A 22,608-nucleotide genomic window follows, 5' to 3' on the forward strand; every position below is an offset into this window, starting at 1 on the left:
TTATGCAAAGGGATTGATGGGTTCCTTCAAATACTTACTCTTTCCTCAGTCGTTAAGTTTCGGGATTTCTTTTTTTGGGTCTCTGTTGATTGAAGATCTATTTGCTTAAGATGTTTTTTGTTCAGAAATTTTTGTGCTTTTTGTGTTTGTATTGTACCTATTGATTCGTCTTGTTGCTTTTTATATGTCAAATAAAAGATGAGACCTTTGTGGTGGCTTTCACACGGTGCACGATTCCATGTTAACTTGTAAATTTAATTAGGGTCATTGTGTAGATATTCTGCAGAAGCTAGCTCAAGAATCGCAGTGTAGGGCGCGTGTGACAGCCCCACCTTCCCCTAAGGCGAACCAAAGAGGTTAGCGGACTGCCTGCCCAGCTCTCGCCAGGACTAACGGTGCAGTATAGAGCGATCTATCACGTTCCGGAACTTATAACGCGCGAAAACAAGGCAAAAGGGCAAAATAACCCAAAATAAAAGAAACGAAATCCGGAGTCGGTCATGAATAGTAACCGACCCGTCCGAAACCCAACCAAACATCGAAATACATATACAACATAACATTAAACATTTACAAGCCACAATGGCATTTAAAAGTGATACAAAAGTCACTACATATGTGGTTTGCCAAAACAAAAGTGAAAACGGCCCTAATGATACATTTAGGGTCCCATTTTATATACAATACAAAAGAGTCATTTATCTAGTTCATTCGGCAACCATTTATCAAAATTCTTTCCAAAAGAGTCATAATCCTGTAAGGAAAACAAAAGGAACGGGGTGAGCTAATTGCCCAGTGAGAATACAACTCAAGCCACCAAGTTCATAGATGCATCAAGTTGAACAGTCCAATTGACCAAAAATAAGTAAAGCCACACATTAAGAATGAGGATAAAGGATACGGGTGGCTCTCAAGAGCCCTTTTCCTCGTTTGCATTCTTGATCGGATCTCATTGACTCTCCGTCAATGTTTGAAAGTAACCAACCGTAGACTTCACTTAACTTCCATTCCCTTCCTCCTAACATTCCTCAACCGGGCCCGAAATCCAAACGCATGCATTGTGGTATTACTCGAGTAAACCGGAATCAAGAGTCTCTCATACTACAAGATTCCATATAACGTTGCCCAAGGTACATTAATTGGCACGACCAAGCCCTCGCCGGCTCGATTCAATCAATTTCCAATGGGATTGAGCTCATGGATAATATTTGAAGTCATTGATAACATTGATAACATTTGTATTTCATTTCATATAACATTTCATATAACATTCCAATAACTTTTCAATAACATGCGAAACAATAAGTGAGAGTGATAAAGTACACTTTCACTTCAAGCAATTAACATTCCAAGCACCAAGTTCAAGTAGCAAAGCCATATAATAGCACACAAGTGAGTAGTAAACTCACCACGCAAGAAAGTGGTGTTTCATACACCGTGGTCACCAATCCGCCGTGAACTACCGTCACGTCCTAGAATCACGCAACAAATGCAATGAGACTCGATAACGAGTCGTATAGCAATGCTTAACACAACCCCAATAGGGTTTCATATGCACAAATAAGCATGATAGCAAACCAGAAATTAAGAAAGGGCTTTAACTTAGGCCTTGATAAGAAAACCGGTTTTGACGTCATAATGCGGTAATGGCACAACTCTCACTACAAATATCGGTTGGGGGTGTAAGACCCACCGTTTCGAAGCTATGGAACAGGGCTACAACAATGCAGAAGACCACTCAATCCAGTTCTTAACACAACTAGGTCAAATATGCCAAATACTAACCCAGAATTCCCACAACAGGTTTGCAAAACACACAAAACTGTAATACGTCAATCTCAGCCTACACAGGTCCAAATGCCGAAATTCCAAAGGCATAAGTTAGCTAAGACATCCAGCTACATTTCCTAAGAAGACACCAACTTCAAAATCCAAACCAATTCCAGTCAAAACAGGCAATTACTATCGCAGTTCGGACATTCTGTGCACCAAAAACAGCAACAGTAAAAACGGCATAACTCACTCTACACTAGTCCAATTGCCCTGAAATTTTGTAGGCACACTAAAATCATCAATACCTACAACTTTCATGTTTTGAGCAAAGTCCAATTCGGCCTCTAACCCAGTGATCTAAAACCGGACAGAATTGGGATTTTATGAACCCTAACTTTCCAATTTTCCATCCAAATCCAAAATTAATTGCATTTATCCACAATTCACTCCCACTAGAACCATTATAGTCCATTTCCAATCATCCAAGATAGCTACAACATTCATTTCATATTAAACCAGAAAAATTCCCAATAAAATAAAAGCTTCACCAAAACTCTTCAAATCAAGAAATAAATCATATATTTCATCACCCAAGGCACCTCTAAGCATATTATAAGCATCATTAGGTATAGGGGAGAGGTTGTAGCATCACTTACCAAGAAACAAGGGAAAGAGAGGTTGTGGACACCTTTGCTCTTCAAAACAACTTCACTACAACCCTTACTAGCACTAGAAGGTAGGATTTTATGGAGTGAAATGGATGGAAGCAAATGTTTTTGGTTGATTTGCACCAAGTAGAAGCTAGAACTTGAAGAGTTTCTCCTTCCTTCTTTGCTCAAGATGGCCGGCCAACAAGAGAAGAAAAATGGTGATTTTTGTGCATTTTTTGATATTTAATCCTTTGGTCAAAAAAGTCAAGAAAGTGAATAGTGTTTCTTAAAGTCCAACCAACCATATTGTGACACTTGTCACACTCATTAATGCATTCTTCTCTTTCTTTTTTCTCTCTCACATCAATCACTTCACACACTCTTCTTATCACTTAACACCCGATAAATTTCTCACAGTATCCGAAACTTAACCTTATTGGCCGAATTTTTCCTAACTTTTCGCACTAGTGGGTCCCACATCCAATATCTATTCTTACTTTTCAAAAAATTCACCAATGCTAGAAAAATCATCTTAAAACCATAATTGCTCATAAAATCCACTAAGAAAATATTTCTAAACCAGATAATGCCGAAAACATGCAATTAAGGGGAAATAAACCCTAGGGAAAATATTAGGGTTCTCAAAATCTATTTGCTACTAGAAAAATTATCTAAAAATTATATCTGCTCCTTAAAATTATCTAGAAAAATTTTCTACTCACGAAAATGCAGAAAACAAGTCATGAAAAATTCTAAAACCTAGAAAATAAAAATTACGGGTTCTCACACTCTCTCCCCCTTAAAAGAATTTCGCCCTCGAAATTTCTCACTTTGGTTCACAAACAGTTCAGGGTATTCCTTTTCACCTCCCAGGTAGCCTCTTCTATCCCATGATTTCTGCATGAACACTATTCTCTCTCCTACCCAAACTCTGCGATCCTTACAACCCACACCAATGCTCAAACAATGATTTCCCCATAGGAATACTACTTTCAGGTCATAGGGTAGACAAGCAGGCGTGGTATCTATTTCGTCCATCAAAATTGGGATTGACAAATGGATGAGTAACACCGGGATCTACTAATATTTCCGCAGAAATACCGCAATCATACCTTCCTTAATCTCAGGAGAATCGGGGACCTGTTGTGGCTCCAGTGAATACACTCGAGCTGCTACCTTAGATTTCGTCCCATTCCCCTTATCCGGTCCCGTGTGGGTCTTTGACGTAGTTTGAGCTCCCCTTCCTTCTTGCGTCATAAGTAGGCAGGTAGCAAGCTTGTGGTCTGCGCTTCCACAACGCAGACATTTGTCTCCCTTCTTCCAGCAGTTGTCTTCAGAATGATTCGACTTTCCGCAGTACCCGCAAGGTCCGCGTGCTGCAGAAGCCGAGCCTCCTCTCTGGCCTCTCCCCAACTGGCTGCCTCGTGACAGGCTCTCTCGTGACACTCCCGGTACCCTTTCTTCCCCAATTCCTCGCCCAAACTTGGAAGGGGTACTCTCATTCCCCTGCCCCGAATTATTTCCAGGAAATCCTCGCTTTTTCGCCTGGAAATTTCTTACTTGCAATCTGGCACTCTCTACCCGTTGGGCCTTCTCAACGGCCTCGCTAAAAGCATTGATTTGAGCCACTGCGAGGTCCTTCTGAATCTCCACGTTTAGGCCCTGGATAAAACGCCTAATTCGCCGTTGCTCCGTCACAATCAACTCAGGCGCAAATTTGGACAGGCGGGTGAACTGGCTCTCGTATTCTGCCACCGATTGAGCTCCTTGGCGGAGTCGGATGAACTCATCTTCCTTCCTTTCCTGAACCAGAGGAGGGAAGAATTTCGCGTTAAACTCCCTCATAAAATTTACCCAAGTCCTGGGCGTTTGTTCCCTCTCCCATTTTTGCCGAATGACATTCCACCAGGAGCGGGCCGCCTCTTCCAGCTGGAAAAAGGCAAAAGTCACCTGCCGTTCTTCGGTATAGTGCAGGGCGGCAAAAATATCGACCATCTTTTCGAGCCACCTTTCGGCAACATCCGGATCAGGTCCCCCGATGAACTTGGGTGGGACAAACTTTTGAAATCGTTCCAGAGCTCTGTCTTCGCTCTCAACATGATTGCCAGGGTTTCCAGGGTTTCCAGGATTAGGATTTGGATTCTGGCCTTGTTGCTGCACCACTTGTGCCAACAGGTTTGTCATTTGCTGCATAGCGGCAGCTATCTGTACATTAGGGTCAACTCTCGGTTCAGGATGGGGTCCAGAGGAGGTTTCTCCAGTACCCCGGTCTGGCGTAGGTTGCCTATTCCCGCGCCCACGGCCCCGTCCACTACGTGTACCGTCCATACAATCTAAGTCGATCTAGGTCACAAAATAAATATACTGTTAATGGGCAATGGGCACCTAACCCCTCCTTTTCGCAGCCCGAAACAGGAACAAGTAAACAAGAACAAATAACTACTCCACTCCCTCGTAGAGCATTTAAACACATAACACATATACAGAGAACACATAACAGTATCAACAAGTATACAGAACAGTCAGTCAGGTACATACAAAATCACAATTTCTAGTTCGCCCAATTCTTTCTAACCTAGACTCTCGTCTCTTTCGTATCCGGGCGCAAGAATCCCATTTAAGATAATTCACAACTCGAGCCGGCCGGTCCCAAGCGTAAATCATCCATACTAAAGATTCCTACCCGACATACATATCTATCTTCCTCAAGTTTCATGATAAAGATTTTTTTACACTTATGACATGCCCGATTCATAACTTATGCTCAAAAGAGCACTTAGACATATTCATGAAATCAGGACCATAACACCACTTGGCCCTAGGCTCACTCCGCGCAGAGACCACGCGAAGTGGCTCTGATACCACCTGTGACAGCCCCACCTTCCCCTAAGGCGAACCAAAGAGGTTAGCGGACTGCCTGCCCAGCTCTCGCCAGGACTAACGGTGCAGTATAGAGCGATCTATCACGTTCCGGAACTTATAACGCGCGAAAACAAGGCAAAAGGGCAAAATAACCCAAAATAAAAGAAACGAAATCCGGAGTCGGTCATGAATAGTAACCGACCCGTCCGAAACCCAACCAAACATCGAAATACATATACAACATAACATTAAACATTTACAAGCCACAATGGCATTTAAAAGTGATACAAAAGTCACTACATATGTGGTTTGCCAAAACAAAAGTGAAAACGGCCCTAATGATACATTTAGGGTCCCATTTTATATACAATACAAAAGAGTCATTTATCTAGTTCATTCGGCAACCATTTATCAAAATTCTTTCCAAAAGAGTCATAATCCTGTAAGGAAAACAAAAGGAACGGGGTGAGCTAATTGCCCAGTGAGAATACAACTCAAGCCACCAAGTTCATAGATGCATCAAGTTGAACAGTCCAATTGACCAAAAATAAGTAAAGCCACACATTAAGAATGAGGATAAAGGATACGGGTGGCTCTCAAGAGCCCTTTTCCTCGTTTGCATTCTTGATCGGATCTCATTGACTCTCCGTCAATGTTTGAAAGTAACCAACCGTAGACTTCACTTAACTTCCATTCCCTTCCTCCTAACATTCCTCAACCGGGCCCGAAATCCAAACGCATGCATTGTGGTATTACTCGAGTAAACCGGAATCAAGAGTCTCTCATACTACAAGATTCCATATAACGTTGCCCAAGGTACATTAATTGGCACGACCAAGCCCTCGCCGGCTCGATTCAATCAATTTCCAATGGGATTGAGCTCATGGATAATATTTGAAGTCATTGATAACATTGATAACATTTGTATTTCATTTCATATAACATTTCATATAACATTCCAATAACTTTTCAATAACATGCGAAACAATAAGTGAGAGTGATAAAGTACACTTTCACTTCAAGCAATTAACATTCCAAGCACCAAGTTCAAGTAGCAAAGCCATATAATAGCACACAAGTGAGTAGTAAACTCACCACGCAAGAAAGTGGTGTTTCATACACCGTGGTCACCAATCCGCCGTGAACTACCGTCACGTCCTAGAATCACGCAACAAATGCAATGAGACTCGATAACGAATCGTATAGCAATGCTTAACACAACCCCAATAGGGTTTCATATGCACAAATAAGCATGATAGCAAACCAGAAATTAAGAAAGGGCTTTAACTTAGGCCTTGATAAGAAAACCGGTTTTGACGTCATAATGCGGTAATGGCACAACTCTCACTACAAATATCGGTTGGGGGTGTAAGACCCACGGTTTCGAAGCTATGGAACAGGGCTACAACAATGTAGAAGACCACTCAATCCAGTTCTTAACACAACTAGGTCAAATATACCAAATACTAACCCAGAATTCCCACAACAGGTTTGCAAAACACACAAAACTGTAATACGTCAATCTCAGCCTACACAGGTCCAAATGCCGAAATTCCAAAGGCATAAGTTAGCTAAGACATCCAGCTACATTTCCTAAGAAGACACCAACTTCAAAATCCAAACCAATTCCAGTCAAAACAGGCAATTACTATCGCAGTTCGGACATTCTGTGCACCAAAAACAGCAACAGTAAAAACGGCATAACTCACTCTACACTAGTCCAATTGCCCTGAAATTTTGTAGGCACACTAAAATCATCAATACCTACAACTTTCATGTTTTGAGCAAAGTCCAATTCGGCCTCTAACCCAGTGATCTAAAACCGGACAGAATTGGGATTTTATGAACCCTAACTTTCCAATTTTCCATCCAAATCCAAAATTAATTGCATTTATCCACAATTCACTCCCACTAGAACCATTATAGTCCATTTCCAATCATCCAAGATAGCTACAACATTCATTTCATATTAAACCAGAAAAATTCCCAATAAAATAAAAGTTTCACCAAAACTCTTCAAATCAAGAAATAAATCATATATTTCATCACCCAAGGCACCTCTAAGCATATTATAAGCATCATTAGGTATAGGGGAGAGGTTGTAGCATCACTTACCAAGAAACAAGGGAAAGAGAGGTTGTGGACACCTTTGCTCTTCAAAACAACTTCACTACAACCCTTACTAGCACTAGAAGGTAGGATTTTATGGAGTGAAATGGATGGAAGCAAATGTTTTTGGTTGATTTGCACCAAGTAGAAGCTAGAACTTGAAGAGTTTCTCCTTCCTTCTTTGCTCAAGATGGCCGGCCAACAAGAGAAGAAAAATGGTGATTTTTGTGCATTTTTTGATATTTAATCCTTTGGTCAAAAAAGTCAAGAAAGTGAATAGTGTTTCTTAAAGTCCAACCAACCATATTGTGACACTTGTCACACTCATTAATGCATTCTTCTCTTTCTTTTTTCTCTCTCACATCAATCACTTCACACACTCTTCTTATCACTTAACACCCGATAAATTTCTCACAGTATCCGAAACTTAACCTTATTGGCCGAATTTTTCCTAACTTTTCGCACTAGTGGGTCCCACATCCAATATCTATTCTTACTTTTCAAAAAATTCACCAATGCTAGAAAAATCATCTTAAAACCATAATTGCTCATAAAATCCACTAAGAAAATATTTCTAAACCAGATAATGCCGAAAACATGCAATTAAGGGGAAATAAACCCTAGGGAAAATATTAGGGTTCTCAAAATCTATTTGCTACTAGAAAAATTATCTAAAAATTATATCTGCTCCTTAAAATTATCTAGAAAAATTTTCTACTCACGAAAATGCAGAAAACAAGTCATGAAAAATTCTAAAACCTAGAAAATAAAAATTACGGGTTCTCACAGTGCGGGATGTTAATCCATTGGCGTAGATTCTCATCCTACCGTCTGCATGGAGATACCCATTTCTATTAAAAATTCTGAATTTTTTGTCCTGTTTGGTTTTTTTGGGTTGCCTTTTTCTTGTTGAGTTAGATGGTTATGAGATGATCTGTTTGTGTGATTGTTCTCTATGCACTACAATGGTTGGCAGACTATGGCTTACGTTTTCCCCTTGCTTTCTGGATCATTGGTTAGTAAGAATTGGCTTTATGGTTTTCCCAGTAATCCATGAATACCAAATCATGACCCTTTGTGTCTAATAAGTTAATTTAGGCGACAAGAATTTTTAGTTTGAAACTTTAATTATGTCTTTCTTCGTGTACTGCATCTTGCAGTGACTAGCATGCAAATTTTTTTTTGCTTTTCATTTCCTGCTTTTGTTCATCTATGAGTGACTTATGCGAACAGAACATTACAGGAATAGCAACATTAAAATAATATGAGTCAAACAATAGTTGTAAACAAGAATAAGTGCAAACCGTATAGTTTTTCCACCGGGAGGTGTTGAAGAAGAGTAGGGCAGTAAACCAAGAAACACGATCAATCTATTTCTCTATACGTTAAGTTGGAACAAAAGGGTAAGAAACACTTAAAAGTGCATTAAAGAGGACCTTCAATAGTAAAATTCATGAGTAATGATACTGTACCATAGAAAGCATGCATGAATAGACTATGAAGCAAGACCGGTAGCATGAGATCATAAACGACAGATTGAACAGTTGTTAATCATCTAGAAAGGTTATATACACAGTAAATGGACAAAAGTATTCCACTTTATGAAGGAAAAATCTGTCAAGCACAAATTAGACTATAATCTGAAATGCTTTTTCGTAGTCTGAACCAAAGACATGCATTATTTATTTATAGATGGTAATTTAATATCTATGCAGGCTTTTAACTATTACAAAAACAATGAAGAATTTGGTTAATAAGAAGAATATTAAATATAGAATCACCAAAGGGGGTAACAAATTATGTATTTGTATTCGGTAATTTGATATCAACAGTAAAAAAATATGTATACAGACTTATAGGGTATGCATAATAAGTAAGTGGGATGGGCTAAATCCACATCCCTGCATACTAAATTCACACCCTATACTATTATTGACAATTATGTCCTTAACTTTTATACACTAAATCATCACTCTATAGTATTTAATTATGTCCTTAACAATTCTTCGTGTAATGCATCTTACAGTGACTAGCATGCAAATTTCTTTCTGCTTTTCATTTCCTGTGGTCCATGATACAGGTCATTTGTTGGGTTTTGGGGGAATATGGAGAATGATTTGCCAACTCATGAAGTCCAATCATGTCGTAAATTGGACTTTGAAGATGTTGACTTGCAGGAGATAAATGATAATGCCTTACCTCTTTGTATTACTGATGGCAATCAAGGAAATCAAATTTTTCTTCCTTTGGCTATACCAGATGACTTGGTCCCGAAACTTGGCATGGAATTCGATACTGAAGTAGCAGCCAAAAATTTTACCAAAAATATGTTAAAGCATCTGGTTTTGGAACTTGATTGAGTAAGGGACATAAAGACAAAAATAGTGATTTGATGTTGGACAGGGTTTTTGCTGCTCCCGTGAAGGAAAAAAGCAAAAAGACAAACGCAATATGATTGTTAAGTGTCCTCGTCCAGAAACAAGATGTGATTGTAGTGCAAGGATGAAAATTAGTTGTACACAAGGTGGAAAATACCGTATTATGCAATTTGTTGCTGAACATAATCATGAGCTATCAATTCCACGCAAAACTCATTTATTCAGATCTTATAGACACGTGACAATGGCACACAAAGTTGAAATAGATATGGCCCGAAGTTGCAGAATTATACCAAAACAATCGATTGAACTGATGTTGAAACAAGTTGGTGGATGAGAAAATCTTGGATTCATTCGAGACGATTTAAAAAATTACTTACGATCCAAAAGATCCATACCAATGATGCAAGGTGACACAGGAGGAGTCTTAGAGTACTTACAAGGGATGCAATTAGAGGATCCAAATTTCTTTTACGCCATTCAAGTAGATGAAGATGACTTGATAACTAGTATATTTTGGACTGATGCAAAGATTAGAACGGATTTTGCTCATTTTGGTGATGTGGTTTGTTTTGATACAACTTATAGAAAGCACAAAGATGGGAGGCCAATTGCATTATTCATTGGTGTAAATCATCATAAACAAACTACTATTTTTGGGGCTTCTTTGTTATATGATGAGACAATTGGAACATTTGAATGGCTATTTGACACATTTGCTAAGGCTATGATGGGAAAAATACCAAGAACTATTCTTACAGACCAGGACGGAAGAATGGCAACGGCTTTGGCTTCTCAATGGCCAACAACGTATCACCGCTTATGTATATGGCATATCTATCAAAATGCAGCAACGCATCTAGCTGATGTCTTTAAAGATTTTCAAAATTTTGCGACAGATTTTAGTTACTGCATATATGACTATGAAAATGAGAATGATTTTTTTGAGGGATGGAGTGAAATGCTAAAAAAGTATGGTCTAGAAGACAACAAGTGGTTGAAGAAAATGTTTGATATAAAAGAGAAATGGGCTTTAGTGTATGGGAGAGAAACCTTCTGTGCTGATATGACCACGACCCAACGAAGTGAGTCCATAAACAGTGTGATAAAGAAGTATGTAAGTTATAAACATGACTTGAATTTTTTGAACACTTCCAAATGCTGTTAGATGATCGTCGCTATGATGAATCCGTAGCAGATTTTAAAGGCAATCAAAGTACACCGGCAATGACATTTCCTTGTAAGATTTTACAGCATGCAGCAAGTATATATACACATGAAGTGTATGAAAAATTTAAGGAGGAGCTATGCAAAGGGATTGATTGTAAATGGGAAGTTGATGGTGAATTAGGAAATCAACTGATTTACAGAGTTACCACCATATGTAAGACTTCCCACCATCTTGTAACTTATGATTCATCCACGAATTCAATTTCTTGTAGTTGTAAGAAATTTGAATTTGCTGGATTTTTGTGTTCACATGCACTAAAAATATTGATGACTCTGAATATTGTAACAATTTCGGATGCATATATATTGAAGAGATGGACTAAAGCAGCTAAAACAGGAAATGTACATGTTTCCAGTGAAAGTAGCCCGGAAATGGAGTTAAAGGCAAAATTAAGTTTTCGTTACAAACAGTTATCCTATCTATATATGTAACTGATGACAAAAGCTTTTGAATGTGATGAAGCTTATCAAATTGCTAAAGATGGATTTTGGAAAATGTCAGAACAAATAGATGCATGTTGTCAAGGGAAAAAGAAAATGAAAGAAGTGCGTATTGAAGAAAATTGTAGTGCGTATCAAGATGTTGACACTAATCCATCTGAAATTGCTTATAATAAAATAAAAGGCATCAAGGTGAAAGAAAAAGTCACCTACAAGTCGAGCAAGAGACCAAGAAGTGCACTAGAAATGGCTACTAAGAAACGCAAGTACAAGGTGAAAGAGAAGTTTTCATCGAAAAGATTACAGGTTAGACAATTTATTTAGTTTATGTGAACAATGCTATTTGATTGTTTGACTATTACCTTTTTTTGGGTTCCTTAGTTGTCTGATGAATGATGAGTATAGAAATAGTATTAGGATCCTTATTTATAATTTGGATAAAAATGATTGTAGGAATTTGGAAATAATGTTGTTTATTCAAGTATGGATTCTGCTACAATTCAAGGTTTTGTTCGAGAATTACCACCACAGCAGGTATAGTTATTCGTCATTTTTGTCTTGTATAGCATAGTAGATATGTAATTTATTTTAATTTTTTATTTGAATAATTTATTCTTTAGATGACTAAACTACATTAACGATATTTTTTTTCAATGAAAATTTTAATTTGTGGTCGTCTCTCTTTAATTATATCAAGAATTTGGAATTCCAATAGAAGACATCTACAATAGGCGAAATCCCAAAAACATGACACAATTATTGCAAGTAAGCAAATAGTATGCTTTTTGTAGATATTATGTCAACCATTAGTTGCATGTTGTTTCTTATTTATATTAATTTTTTCTAGTATTATACTTTTACAAGTTTATAGCTATTTTTATAATGAAGGGTGGTCTTCTATTTCTTATTTTTTGGGCAGACATTGGACCTTAACTTCTACCAAGGCTATGATTTGATGTCTTCAAGTTCAATAGCACACCAGCAGCGTCAATGAGTTTTGTCCAAATAAGAAAAAACCTTGATTAATTACTTAATCTTATATTCATCCTTCATAATCAGGAGTTACTATTCTGGATATGAAATTAGGAGTTATTATTGGCACTTCTGTTGACATTTTTTATTATTTGAGCTAAACAAAAATATTCATCCTTCATTGAGTTCACTATCACTCCCTTGCTATCAAACTGTGATTAAAATGAAATGTAGGGGTGTTTTTATATTTTACATGTAGAAAAGTCAAGTGGAGTGAACAAATCTGTAAAAGATGATTTTGATAATCTGGTGCAAGTTGATCTACCGAACGAAAAAACTGCTGACAATAACCTTTTTCTGCTTTTCATAATCAGATCATCCAAATTTGATGCATTTAGGGTTGGTATATGTATATGGGATCAGGAATAATGCACTTTTTGCACGTTGAAGCTCAATAAGGATGAATATTTTTGTGGTAGTGAACTCAATGATAGTGATATTTTAATCACAGCTGACAATAACCTTTTTCTGCTTTTCATAATCAGATCATCCAAATTTGATGTATTTAGGGTTGGTATATGTATATGGGATCAGGAATAATGCACTGTATGCACTGTGAAGAGTTTTCTGTATATATTAGTTTGATAAGTTACACTTATAATTCAATACATTTGCTAACTTAGCATTTGTTTTTTGTAGACACAAGAACTGGGAAAGAATGATGATAGTGATCAACAAGTTGCTAAAGATGAATGATCAGTGCAAAAATCTTGGATGGTGTGAAGTTATACATTTATACACCTCGGAATCTATCCACTCTTTTCTTTCTGTTCCCTTGTAAAAGAGGGATCATAGATTTTTATACACATCATTCCATTTTTTGTTTTCCTCTTTCTGAGGTTTGAGCACAATGAAATTGATGATTATGCTACCAAAATTCAAATAATGCTAAAAGTCATAGAGAAAATGAACTAGAATGAAAAAATTGCTATACAAAATTTATATTGACGTGCAAGACATAATGAACTAGAATTGCGGAATCAAACCATAACGTTATGTTTTAAAGCCACAAAAGCAAGCCATGGAGACCAAAGCCAATAATTTTCAACTTTGACATGAAATAACATCTTAGCTGCACTCAATCAGACAAGGGGAATATCCACAACACCTTCCCAGGTATTTGGGATTTCACTTATCATCTTACAATCAAAGCAAAAGGCTGATGATCTCACACACAATTAACTTGAGTCTGCATAACTCTAGTCTATTTATTTCATCTCAAAGATACTGCAACAATATATGCTTAAAACACACGAACACTGAAGGGAAGCATGCCAACCCCTTATTCAGTAATAGTAGTGGATCGAAATAACATGAACCCCTAGAATGCAATCTCTGAAGCAGAATTTACTTCTGAAGTCTCTAGAATGCAAAAGCAAGACATTGTAAATCAAACCAATCGTAACAAGTCTAGAATGCAATCTCTGAAGCAGAAACACAATGAGAGGCTTTGTGCAGGTCAGACACTGCAATACAGCATTGGCATAACAACTGCACAATAAAATGAAAGAAATCTTGAATATACTTGACAAATAATAAAAAATCCTATGAAATTTGTTTCAGTACATTATTGCATTAAGAGTCTGTACATTTCCTATATCTATAAAAAAATTTTAGAGCTATTGATATGTAAAAGCACAAGAAAAGCAGGAAAAATTTTGAAGAAATACCTGTTTCCACAATTTTTAAGACCTCTTGGAGACATGTTGAAAACTTCATGTTGAAAGAACTTCACAAAATCTTCATACGAAAATAGTATCTATGAAATAAAAGAAAAAAATTTATCCATAAACTTTCATGAATGACTAGGCCCAGAATACACCATTTAGATTCATCAATCAAGCAGCTTAAGAACTGGCAATCAAAATCTTTGCTGAAATGTTTCAAACAGATGCATTACTCCTATTTAATATTTTTGCTCTATCTGTTTAAATGATAATAGAACTGCTCCTATAATTCAGACCTTAACTTTCTTATGCTGGTCAGAATTTACTTCTGAAGTCTCTAGTCTCTCAAGTTTTGAAGGCTTCATGAAGCCAATCATCTTCATAATTCCCATGCCAGTAACACCATTACTTCCTTGTGAAGGGCCAGCATCCTTTGTTCGATTAATTTCTGTTTCATAACCAATTGTTAAGTAAATATCACAGATCAGCAGGGACAAATCAAAAAATGATGCTTCTTTCAAACTTACTAGACTCATAACAATTGCTCTTAAGCCTCAGAAGAGAACAACTAGATACATTTTTTAGGAATAAAACTAAGAACAATTAGATATATCTTTCCAAATCCTTTATTTTAAATCACTGTAATTTTGTTATGCATTCTAGCAAAACTTGTTCAGTAAGAATTATAGAATACCGCAGTTAACCACAGTTCACATACCGAAGATAAGTTTTATATTCCTACAGTATATGCAGATACATATTACATGCAAATGTGTTCAAAACCAACACTAAGATCATACCAGTACCAAACAGACTTGCACTGTTTACAGCGAGTTGTACTTTGACCAAAGCATCCTGCACACTGATGAGTTGAATTGTTTGGCAAGCATAACACGGGGACAATAGTAGTAGCAGTCATTGCTTCAACTCTAAGAGATTCTTCAGCTGCCTGCTGAGTAAGCAAACTAACCCTCTCTTTTTTTTTTCGTTGACTCGCTCCATTTTCCTAGCAAGATATATGTAACCAGGGGAAGCACAACAAAGACCAGAAACAAAGCTAGTATATCAATTTCCCTTGGCTCAAGCATGTCCTCACCAAAACAATCATGTCTCGTTTTCCTCTAAAACCTCTTTGGCATGGCAGATCGCACTTAACTACATGTAAGAATTATAGAAACAACACAGAGATCAACTAAGTAGACAACATCATCAACTTCATCATTCAACTCAATTGACTAATCTGCTGCACATCATTATATAAGTGAGTATCAACCAACCATCACAATTAAAGGCTATGACAACCATAATTTGAGAACAGATTTCAGAAAGGAGTCACAATAAATCCGAATGACAGAATAATGGGCAAAGAAAACTGCGGGAAAACAAAGGCAAGAAAAACCTACGGAAAAAATGATTCATGACGCCTAGGCATTTGATTGAATACGTGGGGAGTTTCGTCCAAATTGATCACTCATAATCTGAAGAAAGGGCTCCGAAGAATGACCACGAAATTGGGGTTCCCAATGTTTCTCCATGCTATTAGAGATGCGCCAACCTTGGGATGCTTTACTCTTAACCCCACAAGGTTCTGAGATGGAGCATAACCTGAGTCTCGGTTAAGAACGTCGATTTTTGTGCTTTCACACGGCGCACGATTCCACGATCAGATTTCCTTCGACTTCGTGACGGAGGACATAGCATATGATCATCGGCCAAAATCATGCCACCAGGCATTTGAATTGTGAGTGATCTCTGATGAGCTGATGAGTGATATCTGACGGAAGCTTTTGAGGAGGAGTGAAATCTGATGGGATAATGATTTCGTGGCCTTGTGGCACTTTTTTTTGTGCCTTGTTTAATCTTTAATTTTGTTTTTTGGGTTTTTATTTTAATCAATTTTGGTTATAGTGATTAAGTTTCTCAGCCCGACTAATCGGTTAATTAATTAAATATGGTTCGAGTTGGGTTATTTCAGGATTTGGTTTATAAAAGAACACTTGGCAAGTTTAGAAGAGGTGGGATAGGGTGTGAGACAGGGTGTGGTACAGAGGATCCGTTGCGTAATGTTTGGCCATCAAAGCTAACTAAAGCCAACCCACAATTAAAAATTGCATCATTGAACTCTTCTATATTCCATATTGCGAGCATTTGGCGGGGCACCACCAGAATGTTCACTGGCCGAAGTGATGACATTAAAATCTCCTGCAACTAGCCAGAGATCATTGGGCCTCTTCACTGCCTCCATAGCTTCCCACAGACTCCCCCTCCCCACTTTAGTGCACTGCCAAAATATGAAACGAAATAGCACCCGGCCCTAAGATTTCCATATGAACCAACTGCGCTCTCATCTCACGAAAAGACAAGTTTAAGATGTCTAACCAGAATATCCAAATCTTACCCTCTAAAAAAGATCTGGCATAAGAGAAATGAAATAATCGACATATAGCATCCAATTGAGCAATATTAGACATTGGCTCAATGAGTTATCAACAATTATCTTATTAAGATATCTTTGAGTGTCACAATGAGAAACGCCTCTAACATTCCACACTAATAAATTTATTGGATTAATCATCAAAAATCAGTGAGGACTTAGCTTGAGAGAAGAAACGATTTAGCTTCTTATTATAATTTGTTAGTCGCCAGGATTTTTTATGAAGATTGTTTAGGAGTTCTACATCCTTTGCATCCATTACCGCACCCGGAGGATATTCATCTTGCAACAAGACAGAGCCCTCCTGATTCTTGTCCAAGAACACCTTAAAATCGCAGAGTTGCTGCTTCGAAACCACCTGCACACCACCACTTTAAACCTGAAAGTTTTTGCTCTTGAGAGCAGTGAGCTGGTGAAGATCCCATAGATCTGCTACCACAACCTCCTAGACTCGAAAGCTGCAAGTCTGAGCTCTCTAGATTGCCCAGAACAGAAAAAGGATTAGAGGTCCGTAGCTCTCCATCATCTAAGGCCAAATCTATAGCCTCCACTGCACTTTGTTGCCAGAGCTCCACCTGCCCAAGATCTAGCACCGCAAGTCACTGACAATTCGCATCAGTTAGAGCTGCTGAAGTTAGTTCCTCTCCCAATTTGTTTATCACCTCAATCGACCGTAGCTCCTGCGTCGATTGTTCTGTAACAACCTTCAACCCAACTATGGTAGCAGCACACCCGTTATAGTGAAGCGTCAACTGCTCTACTGTCCCAAGACGTACCATTTATCGGATTCAGTGGTAAGTTTATTTGACTCACTAGTAGTAACATCCACCACGTTATTTGCAGTCAGACTTTACTCGAGCTCATGCAATTGCAGCTCCCCTGATTTTGAAAATTCTTGTTCCTTAGCATAGTCACTGATACGACTGCCAAAAACAAGATCCGAGCTGAGTTAAGACGGTTGAACGAGCTGAGAGGGAGCGAGCTGGTGAGGTGAGCTAACCGACCTGCAAATAGACAAACGACGGGGTTAGTTCCCCGGAGCAACTTCGACGGTCAAGTCAATAGAGCTTATGAGTAGGGTAACAGTATAGAACACTGTAGATAGCGTACTTTATGTTGTCGCGTGGTGTCATATTTATAGGCTTGTGGGTAGTAGTTTCCATATAGGAGTCAGAGTCCCCTTAGGGTTCGGAGTCTTTCTAGGGTTTCGTATGACGACCCCTAAAGGTCCGGAGGTGGCGGCCCATAAGGCCCACTTCATGGAAAGGCGGCGGCCCCAGCCGAGCTGGCCCTCTCCCTTTCCCGATCTGATGTACCTGAACTGTCGGTTATCTGTGGCTGAGCTCAGACGTGGTTTAGCCGAGCTGACACGTGTCATCCGTATGTTGGCCCCAATACACTAGCCCCCCTTTGAGTCTAGAGTCACCGAAAGGTCGCGTGAATATGGACCAAATTTCGAGGCGGCGGGTTGGTTCAGCATGGGACCCACAATCCCCTGGTCGTGGCCCTTATTCGCGTACCTGCCACGTCCGCTGGCGTAACCGGCACTCCAGGGGTCACGTTCCCCCATAATGGAGGTTGTCAACTCAACCGTCTCCTGAGGCGACGGTTTTCAAGTAATAAATTTGAAATTTCAATTCGGGACTCTTTATCTTCCCGCCTGGGGAACCTATAAATAGGCCCCCCCAAACGTCGCTTTCAAGCTTCCTTCCTCATTTTCTCTACGTGACTCCTCTGAAGCCTCTTGCCGAGTTGAGCGCACATCTGCACCCCCTGCACTTCTGTCCAAAGTGGGGGCTGTCGGTGAATGACCGAGCTCAGTTCCCAGAAGCAGCTCAGAAGCTCCTTAGGGGCACGGTACTTCTGCGCGACCACCACTTCATCCAGCTCGCGTCCAACTCCGAGCTTCTAGAGCATTACTACCTTAACGCAGCTCAGGTAACTCCTCAACTAGTTGTGTTTTGTTGAGATTTCCTTGATTTGTTGGTTCTTACTTTGTACTCAATCTGTGCTTAACCTGCAGCTTAACGTCGCGGGTGTCGGGCAGTCGCAGCGGTACGAAAACATGGGGGAGAACCTTTCCCAGGCTGATGCAGCCAAGAACAAGCTGTCCAGCCAGCTTAAGGCAGCTGAAGCAGAGCTTGAAGCCTTGCAGAAGCAGCTTGCTGATGCCCAGTCCGCCTGCGAGCTGGAGAAGAAAAAAGTCGCGGAACTGACCTCGCAATTAGAGACTGAGCAGAAGAAGTCCGCTGAGCTGCCTGGTCAGATTGAAGTGGCTCGCGAGGAGGGTCGTCAGCTGGGCGTCAGGGACTTCAAGAAGTCTGAGGACTTCATGAAGGACCTGGCCATTCTTAACGGGCCAATCCTTCAGGTCGGATATACCCAGGCTATGCACAATGTGCAATCTCTGAACTTGCTTGGGTTCGACCTGAGCAGATGGCTTGAGTACAACCCCCAAGCAGTTCACCAGATCGACAGGCTCATGGAGGGCTACGCTCATGGACCCGACCTGGCCGCGCTGGTGCCAGATCCCACCCTGCCTACGACTTCTCCCGAGCACGAGCACGAGCAGCAGGGAGAAAATTAGGTAGTGCCTAGCATTGGTGTAGATAGGGTAGGATCCGAGTTGGCCAGCTCATTTTTTGTATGGCCCCCCTTATGTACATCTTTTTGAAATGGAATAGATAATTTTTTCATTCAACACTTAGTAAAAATTCTTTGTTTCTTCATAGAATCCTGAATACATTCTTATGAGCCCAAGCACCGAGCCAACAAATCACCGAGCTGACATTTATAGCTATTACCTAAACATCGCGTGATAATTCTTCTAACTTACTCCTGGTCAGCTCGAGCCACGCACAAACTTTATGGAAAAAACCTCAAATTCGAATTGTGCCAAGTGCGTGGGACTCCATCCCCATTGAGATGAGCTAATTTACAGTACCCTGCGCGATCAGCCTCTCTCACCACGTAGGGACCTTCCCAGTTTGGGTCCAACTTACCCGTGCCCCTAGCTCAGCTTACTGAATTCCTCCGCAGCACCAGGTCTCCTGGTTTGAAGGCCAGATGTCTTACTTTAGCATTGTAGTATCGCTTGACCTGCCCTTTGTACTTAGCCATTATATTGACCGCTTCTTCTCTCCGATGCTCGAGCAAGTCTAGGTTAAACCGCATCTCCTCCTCATTATTCTGGGCCACGAAATGCTGCACTCTGTTCGAAGGTACTCCGATTGCTACCAAAATTACTACTTCAGCTCCATACGTCAAGACGAACGGAGTTTCCTGGGTGGCCGTCCGGGGTGTAGTTCGGTAAGCCCACAGTATGGTAGGCAACTCATCTATCCACCCAATTCGGGCAGACTCTATTCTTGTCTTCAAGCCGTGCAAAATGGTTCTATTGGCATTCTCGACCTGTTCGTTGGCTTGCGGGTGCCCCACGGAGGTAAAGTGCTGCCGAATACCGAGCTCGGAACACCACTCCTGCAGGGAACTGTCAGCGAACTGTCGGCCATTTTTCGAGACTAGGACCTGTAATATGCCGAATCGACAAACTATGTTTTTCTAAAGGAACTTCTGGATCGCCATGCTATTAATTGTGCTAAGTGGCTCGACCTCTACCCATTTAGTGAAGTAGTCAATTGCCACCACCAAATGCTCGTAACCTCCTGGAGCTCGGGGAAAGAGGCCTAGCAGGTCGATTCCCCATTGAAAGAACGACCACGGGCTATGGAGGGGAACCATCTCTCGAGTCGGGGCGTGGTGAACTGGAGCGTGCAGCTGGCATGACCTACACCTTGCCACCAATTCTGTCGAGTCCCGAAAGATGGTGGGCCAATAGTATCTAGACAACATCCCTTTCTTGGCCAGGACTTTCGGGCCGACGTGATTACCACAGATGCCCTCATGCAACTCGCGCAAGACATAGTTCCCTTCTTCTGGTGTTACACACTTTAGCCAAGGCTGGGGTAGCACTTCCTATATAGCACTCCCTCCGTGAGCACGTACTTCTGTGACTTGAGAAGGATTTTGCGGGCCTCTGTTCTTCTTGGGGAAAACTCTCTGTTGGCTAGGTACTGGATAATGGGGTCCATCCAGGAGATGACTATCTGAATGACTGTGGTGTCTAACTGTTCATACGCCCGATTTTTAACGACCTCTACCAGTATCTCTCGGTTTAGGGTGCTAAACGAGGTAGAGGCCAGCTTGGACAGGGCATTAGCTCACTTATTCTGGCTCCGCGGGATCTGCTCGAGCATGAACTACTTGAATTGGTCCCTCAGCTCATGTGCCTTGGCGACGTACTTCCTTAGTGGCTCTTCTTTGACCTCGTAACTTCCCCACACCTGATTTACTATTAGTTACGAATCGCTGTAGACGTTTATTGATTCAACCCCCAATTTTCGAGCCATCACCAACCCCACAATCAGGGCCTCATACTCAGATTCGTTATTAGAGGCTCTGAAGTCGAACCTCAAGGTGTAGGCCAGCTCTTCTCCTGTAGGGCTGATTAGAAAGAGGCCGGCCCCACATCCTTCTTTGCTTGACGCGCCATCCACGTACAACATCCAGACCGGACCAGTTCGTCCTGCAGGCTCTACAGCCTTTTTTGCCTGGGCAGCCTCTCTGGCCTGCTCGGCCTTGACTGCTCCTTCAGCATGCACGACCTCGGCAGTCTCTATGGCCTGTTCGGTCTTAGCTGCTTCTCCGGCCAGCTTGACCTCGACATCCTCTCTGGCCTGCTCGGCTTTAGCTGCTTCACCGGCCTGTTCGACCTCTGCTACCTTATTAACCTGGGTGACCTCGGCAGCATCTTCAACTTGCAAGGCCTCTATGGCTTCTTGGATCTGCGTGGCCTTGGTAGTTTCTTCGCGTCGTCGGGCTTCGGTTGCTTGTCTGGTAGGTGTGACCTCGACAGCTTCTCTGGCCCTCCCGGCCTCAGCTGTTTCTCTGGCCTGGTCGACTTTTGTCCCGTGTGACCCGAAGAAAACGCCTTCCGCTATGAAGTCTACCAGTGCTTGTGCCTTGATGGCCGTCCTCACCTGGTACCCCAGATCGTACTCCGACAGCTCTACAGCCCACTTCACCATCTGCCCTGAGACGTCGGGGTTAGAGAGAATCTGTTTTAAGGGCTGGTCCGTCACTACCACAATTGGGTGAGTTTGGAAGTACGACCTGAGCTTTCGAACTGCATGAACTAACACCAGGACGTACCGCTCTACTGCAGAATACCTCGCCTCCGCCCCTTGTAGGGTGCGACTAACATAGTATACGGGCTTCTGGACCTTGTCTTCCTCCCGTACCAGCACCACGCTAACGGCCTCCTCTCCTACAGCTAAGTAGATTAACAGGGTTTCACCTTGTTCGGGAGAGGTTAGGGTCGACAGCCGGGCAAGGTGGACCTTCAGCTCATCAAATACTTTCTGGCACTCCAGATTCCATTCGAATTGCGGACCTCTTCTCAGGGTTTTGAAGAAAGGAGAATCCCGAACCGCCGATTTGGACAAGAACCTATTCAAAGCGGCCATCCTCCGAACCAGGTGTTGTACCTCCTTAATAGTTCGGGGAGGAGCCATGTCCATGATAACTTTGATTTTATCCAGATTAGCTCTTACCCCCTCGTTGGAAATCATGTAGCCTAGGAATTTTTCTGACCTGACCCTAAATGTGCACTTCTTGGGGTTTAACCGGATCCGTGAACTCCGAAGGACATCGAAGATTTCCCTAAGGTCAGCGATGAACTACTCCTGAGTCCGGCTCTTTACCAACATGTCATCCACGTAGACCTCCATATTTCGACCGATCTGGCCCTTGAACAGTTTATTGACCAGCCTCTGGTAGGTCACACCTGCATTCTTCAGCCCAAATGCCATGGTGACATAGCAATAGGTGCGGTATTCGGTGATAAACGAGGTCTTTTTCTGATCCTCCTCATCCAGGCCTATTTGATGATACCCTTTGAAGGCGTCCAAAAAGCAAAAACTCTCGTATTCCAAGATTGAGTCCACAAGCTGGTCAATCCGCGGAAGGGGGTA

The 22,608-nt window shown here is 41.0% G+C and overlaps 2 protein-coding genes and 2 long non-coding RNA genes across 4 annotated transcripts; 1 reads left to right on the forward strand and 3 right to left on the reverse strand.

Moving 5' to 3' along the window:
- Positions 1 to 524: 524 nt before the first annotated feature.
- LOC140005773 (uncharacterized) lies at positions 525 to 1,506 on the reverse strand. Its single transcript, XR_011813340.1, has 2 exons — positions 1,410 to 1,506; positions 525 to 754 (listed from the first exon to the last, which is right to left on the reverse strand). It is a non-coding gene; the product is annotated as an uncharacterized lncRNA (long non-coding RNA).
- Positions 1,507 to 5,495: 3,989 nt separating this feature from the next.
- Positions 5,496 to 6,474, reverse strand: LOC140005774 (uncharacterized). The gene is made up of 2 exons (XR_011813341.1): positions 6,381 to 6,474; positions 5,496 to 5,725 (listed from the first exon to the last, which is right to left on the reverse strand). It is a non-coding gene; the product is annotated as an uncharacterized lncRNA (long non-coding RNA).
- Positions 6,475 to 10,172: 3,698 nt separating this feature from the next.
- LOC113740952 (protein FAR-RED IMPAIRED RESPONSE 1-like) lies at positions 10,173 to 13,171 on the forward strand. The gene is made up of 5 exons (XM_027268460.1): positions 10,173 to 10,857; positions 10,941 to 11,156; positions 11,466 to 11,749; positions 11,897 to 11,977; positions 13,115 to 13,171. Exons 1-5 carry the CDS (start codon positions 10,173 to 10,175, stop codon positions 13,169 to 13,171), a joined length of 1,323 nt encoding a protein of 440 aa, XP_027124261.1.
- A 6,420-nt stretch (positions 13,172 to 19,591) lies between these two features.
- Positions 19,592 to 20,317, reverse strand: LOC140005602 (uncharacterized). Its single transcript, XM_072046610.1, has 2 exons — positions 20,195 to 20,317; positions 19,592 to 20,104 (listed from the first exon to the last, which is right to left on the reverse strand). Exons 1-2 carry the CDS (start codon positions 20,315 to 20,317, stop codon positions 19,592 to 19,594), a joined length of 636 nt encoding a protein of 211 aa, XP_071902711.1.
- Between the last annotated feature and the right edge of the window lie 2,291 nt (positions 20,318 to 22,608).

The sequence above is a fragment of the Coffea arabica genome, chromosome 4e (assembly GCF_036785885.1).
Source record: "Coffea arabica cultivar ET-39 chromosome 4e, Coffea Arabica ET-39 HiFi, whole genome shotgun sequence".
NCBI lineage: Eukaryota > Viridiplantae > Streptophyta > Magnoliopsida > Gentianales > Rubiaceae > Coffea > Coffea arabica.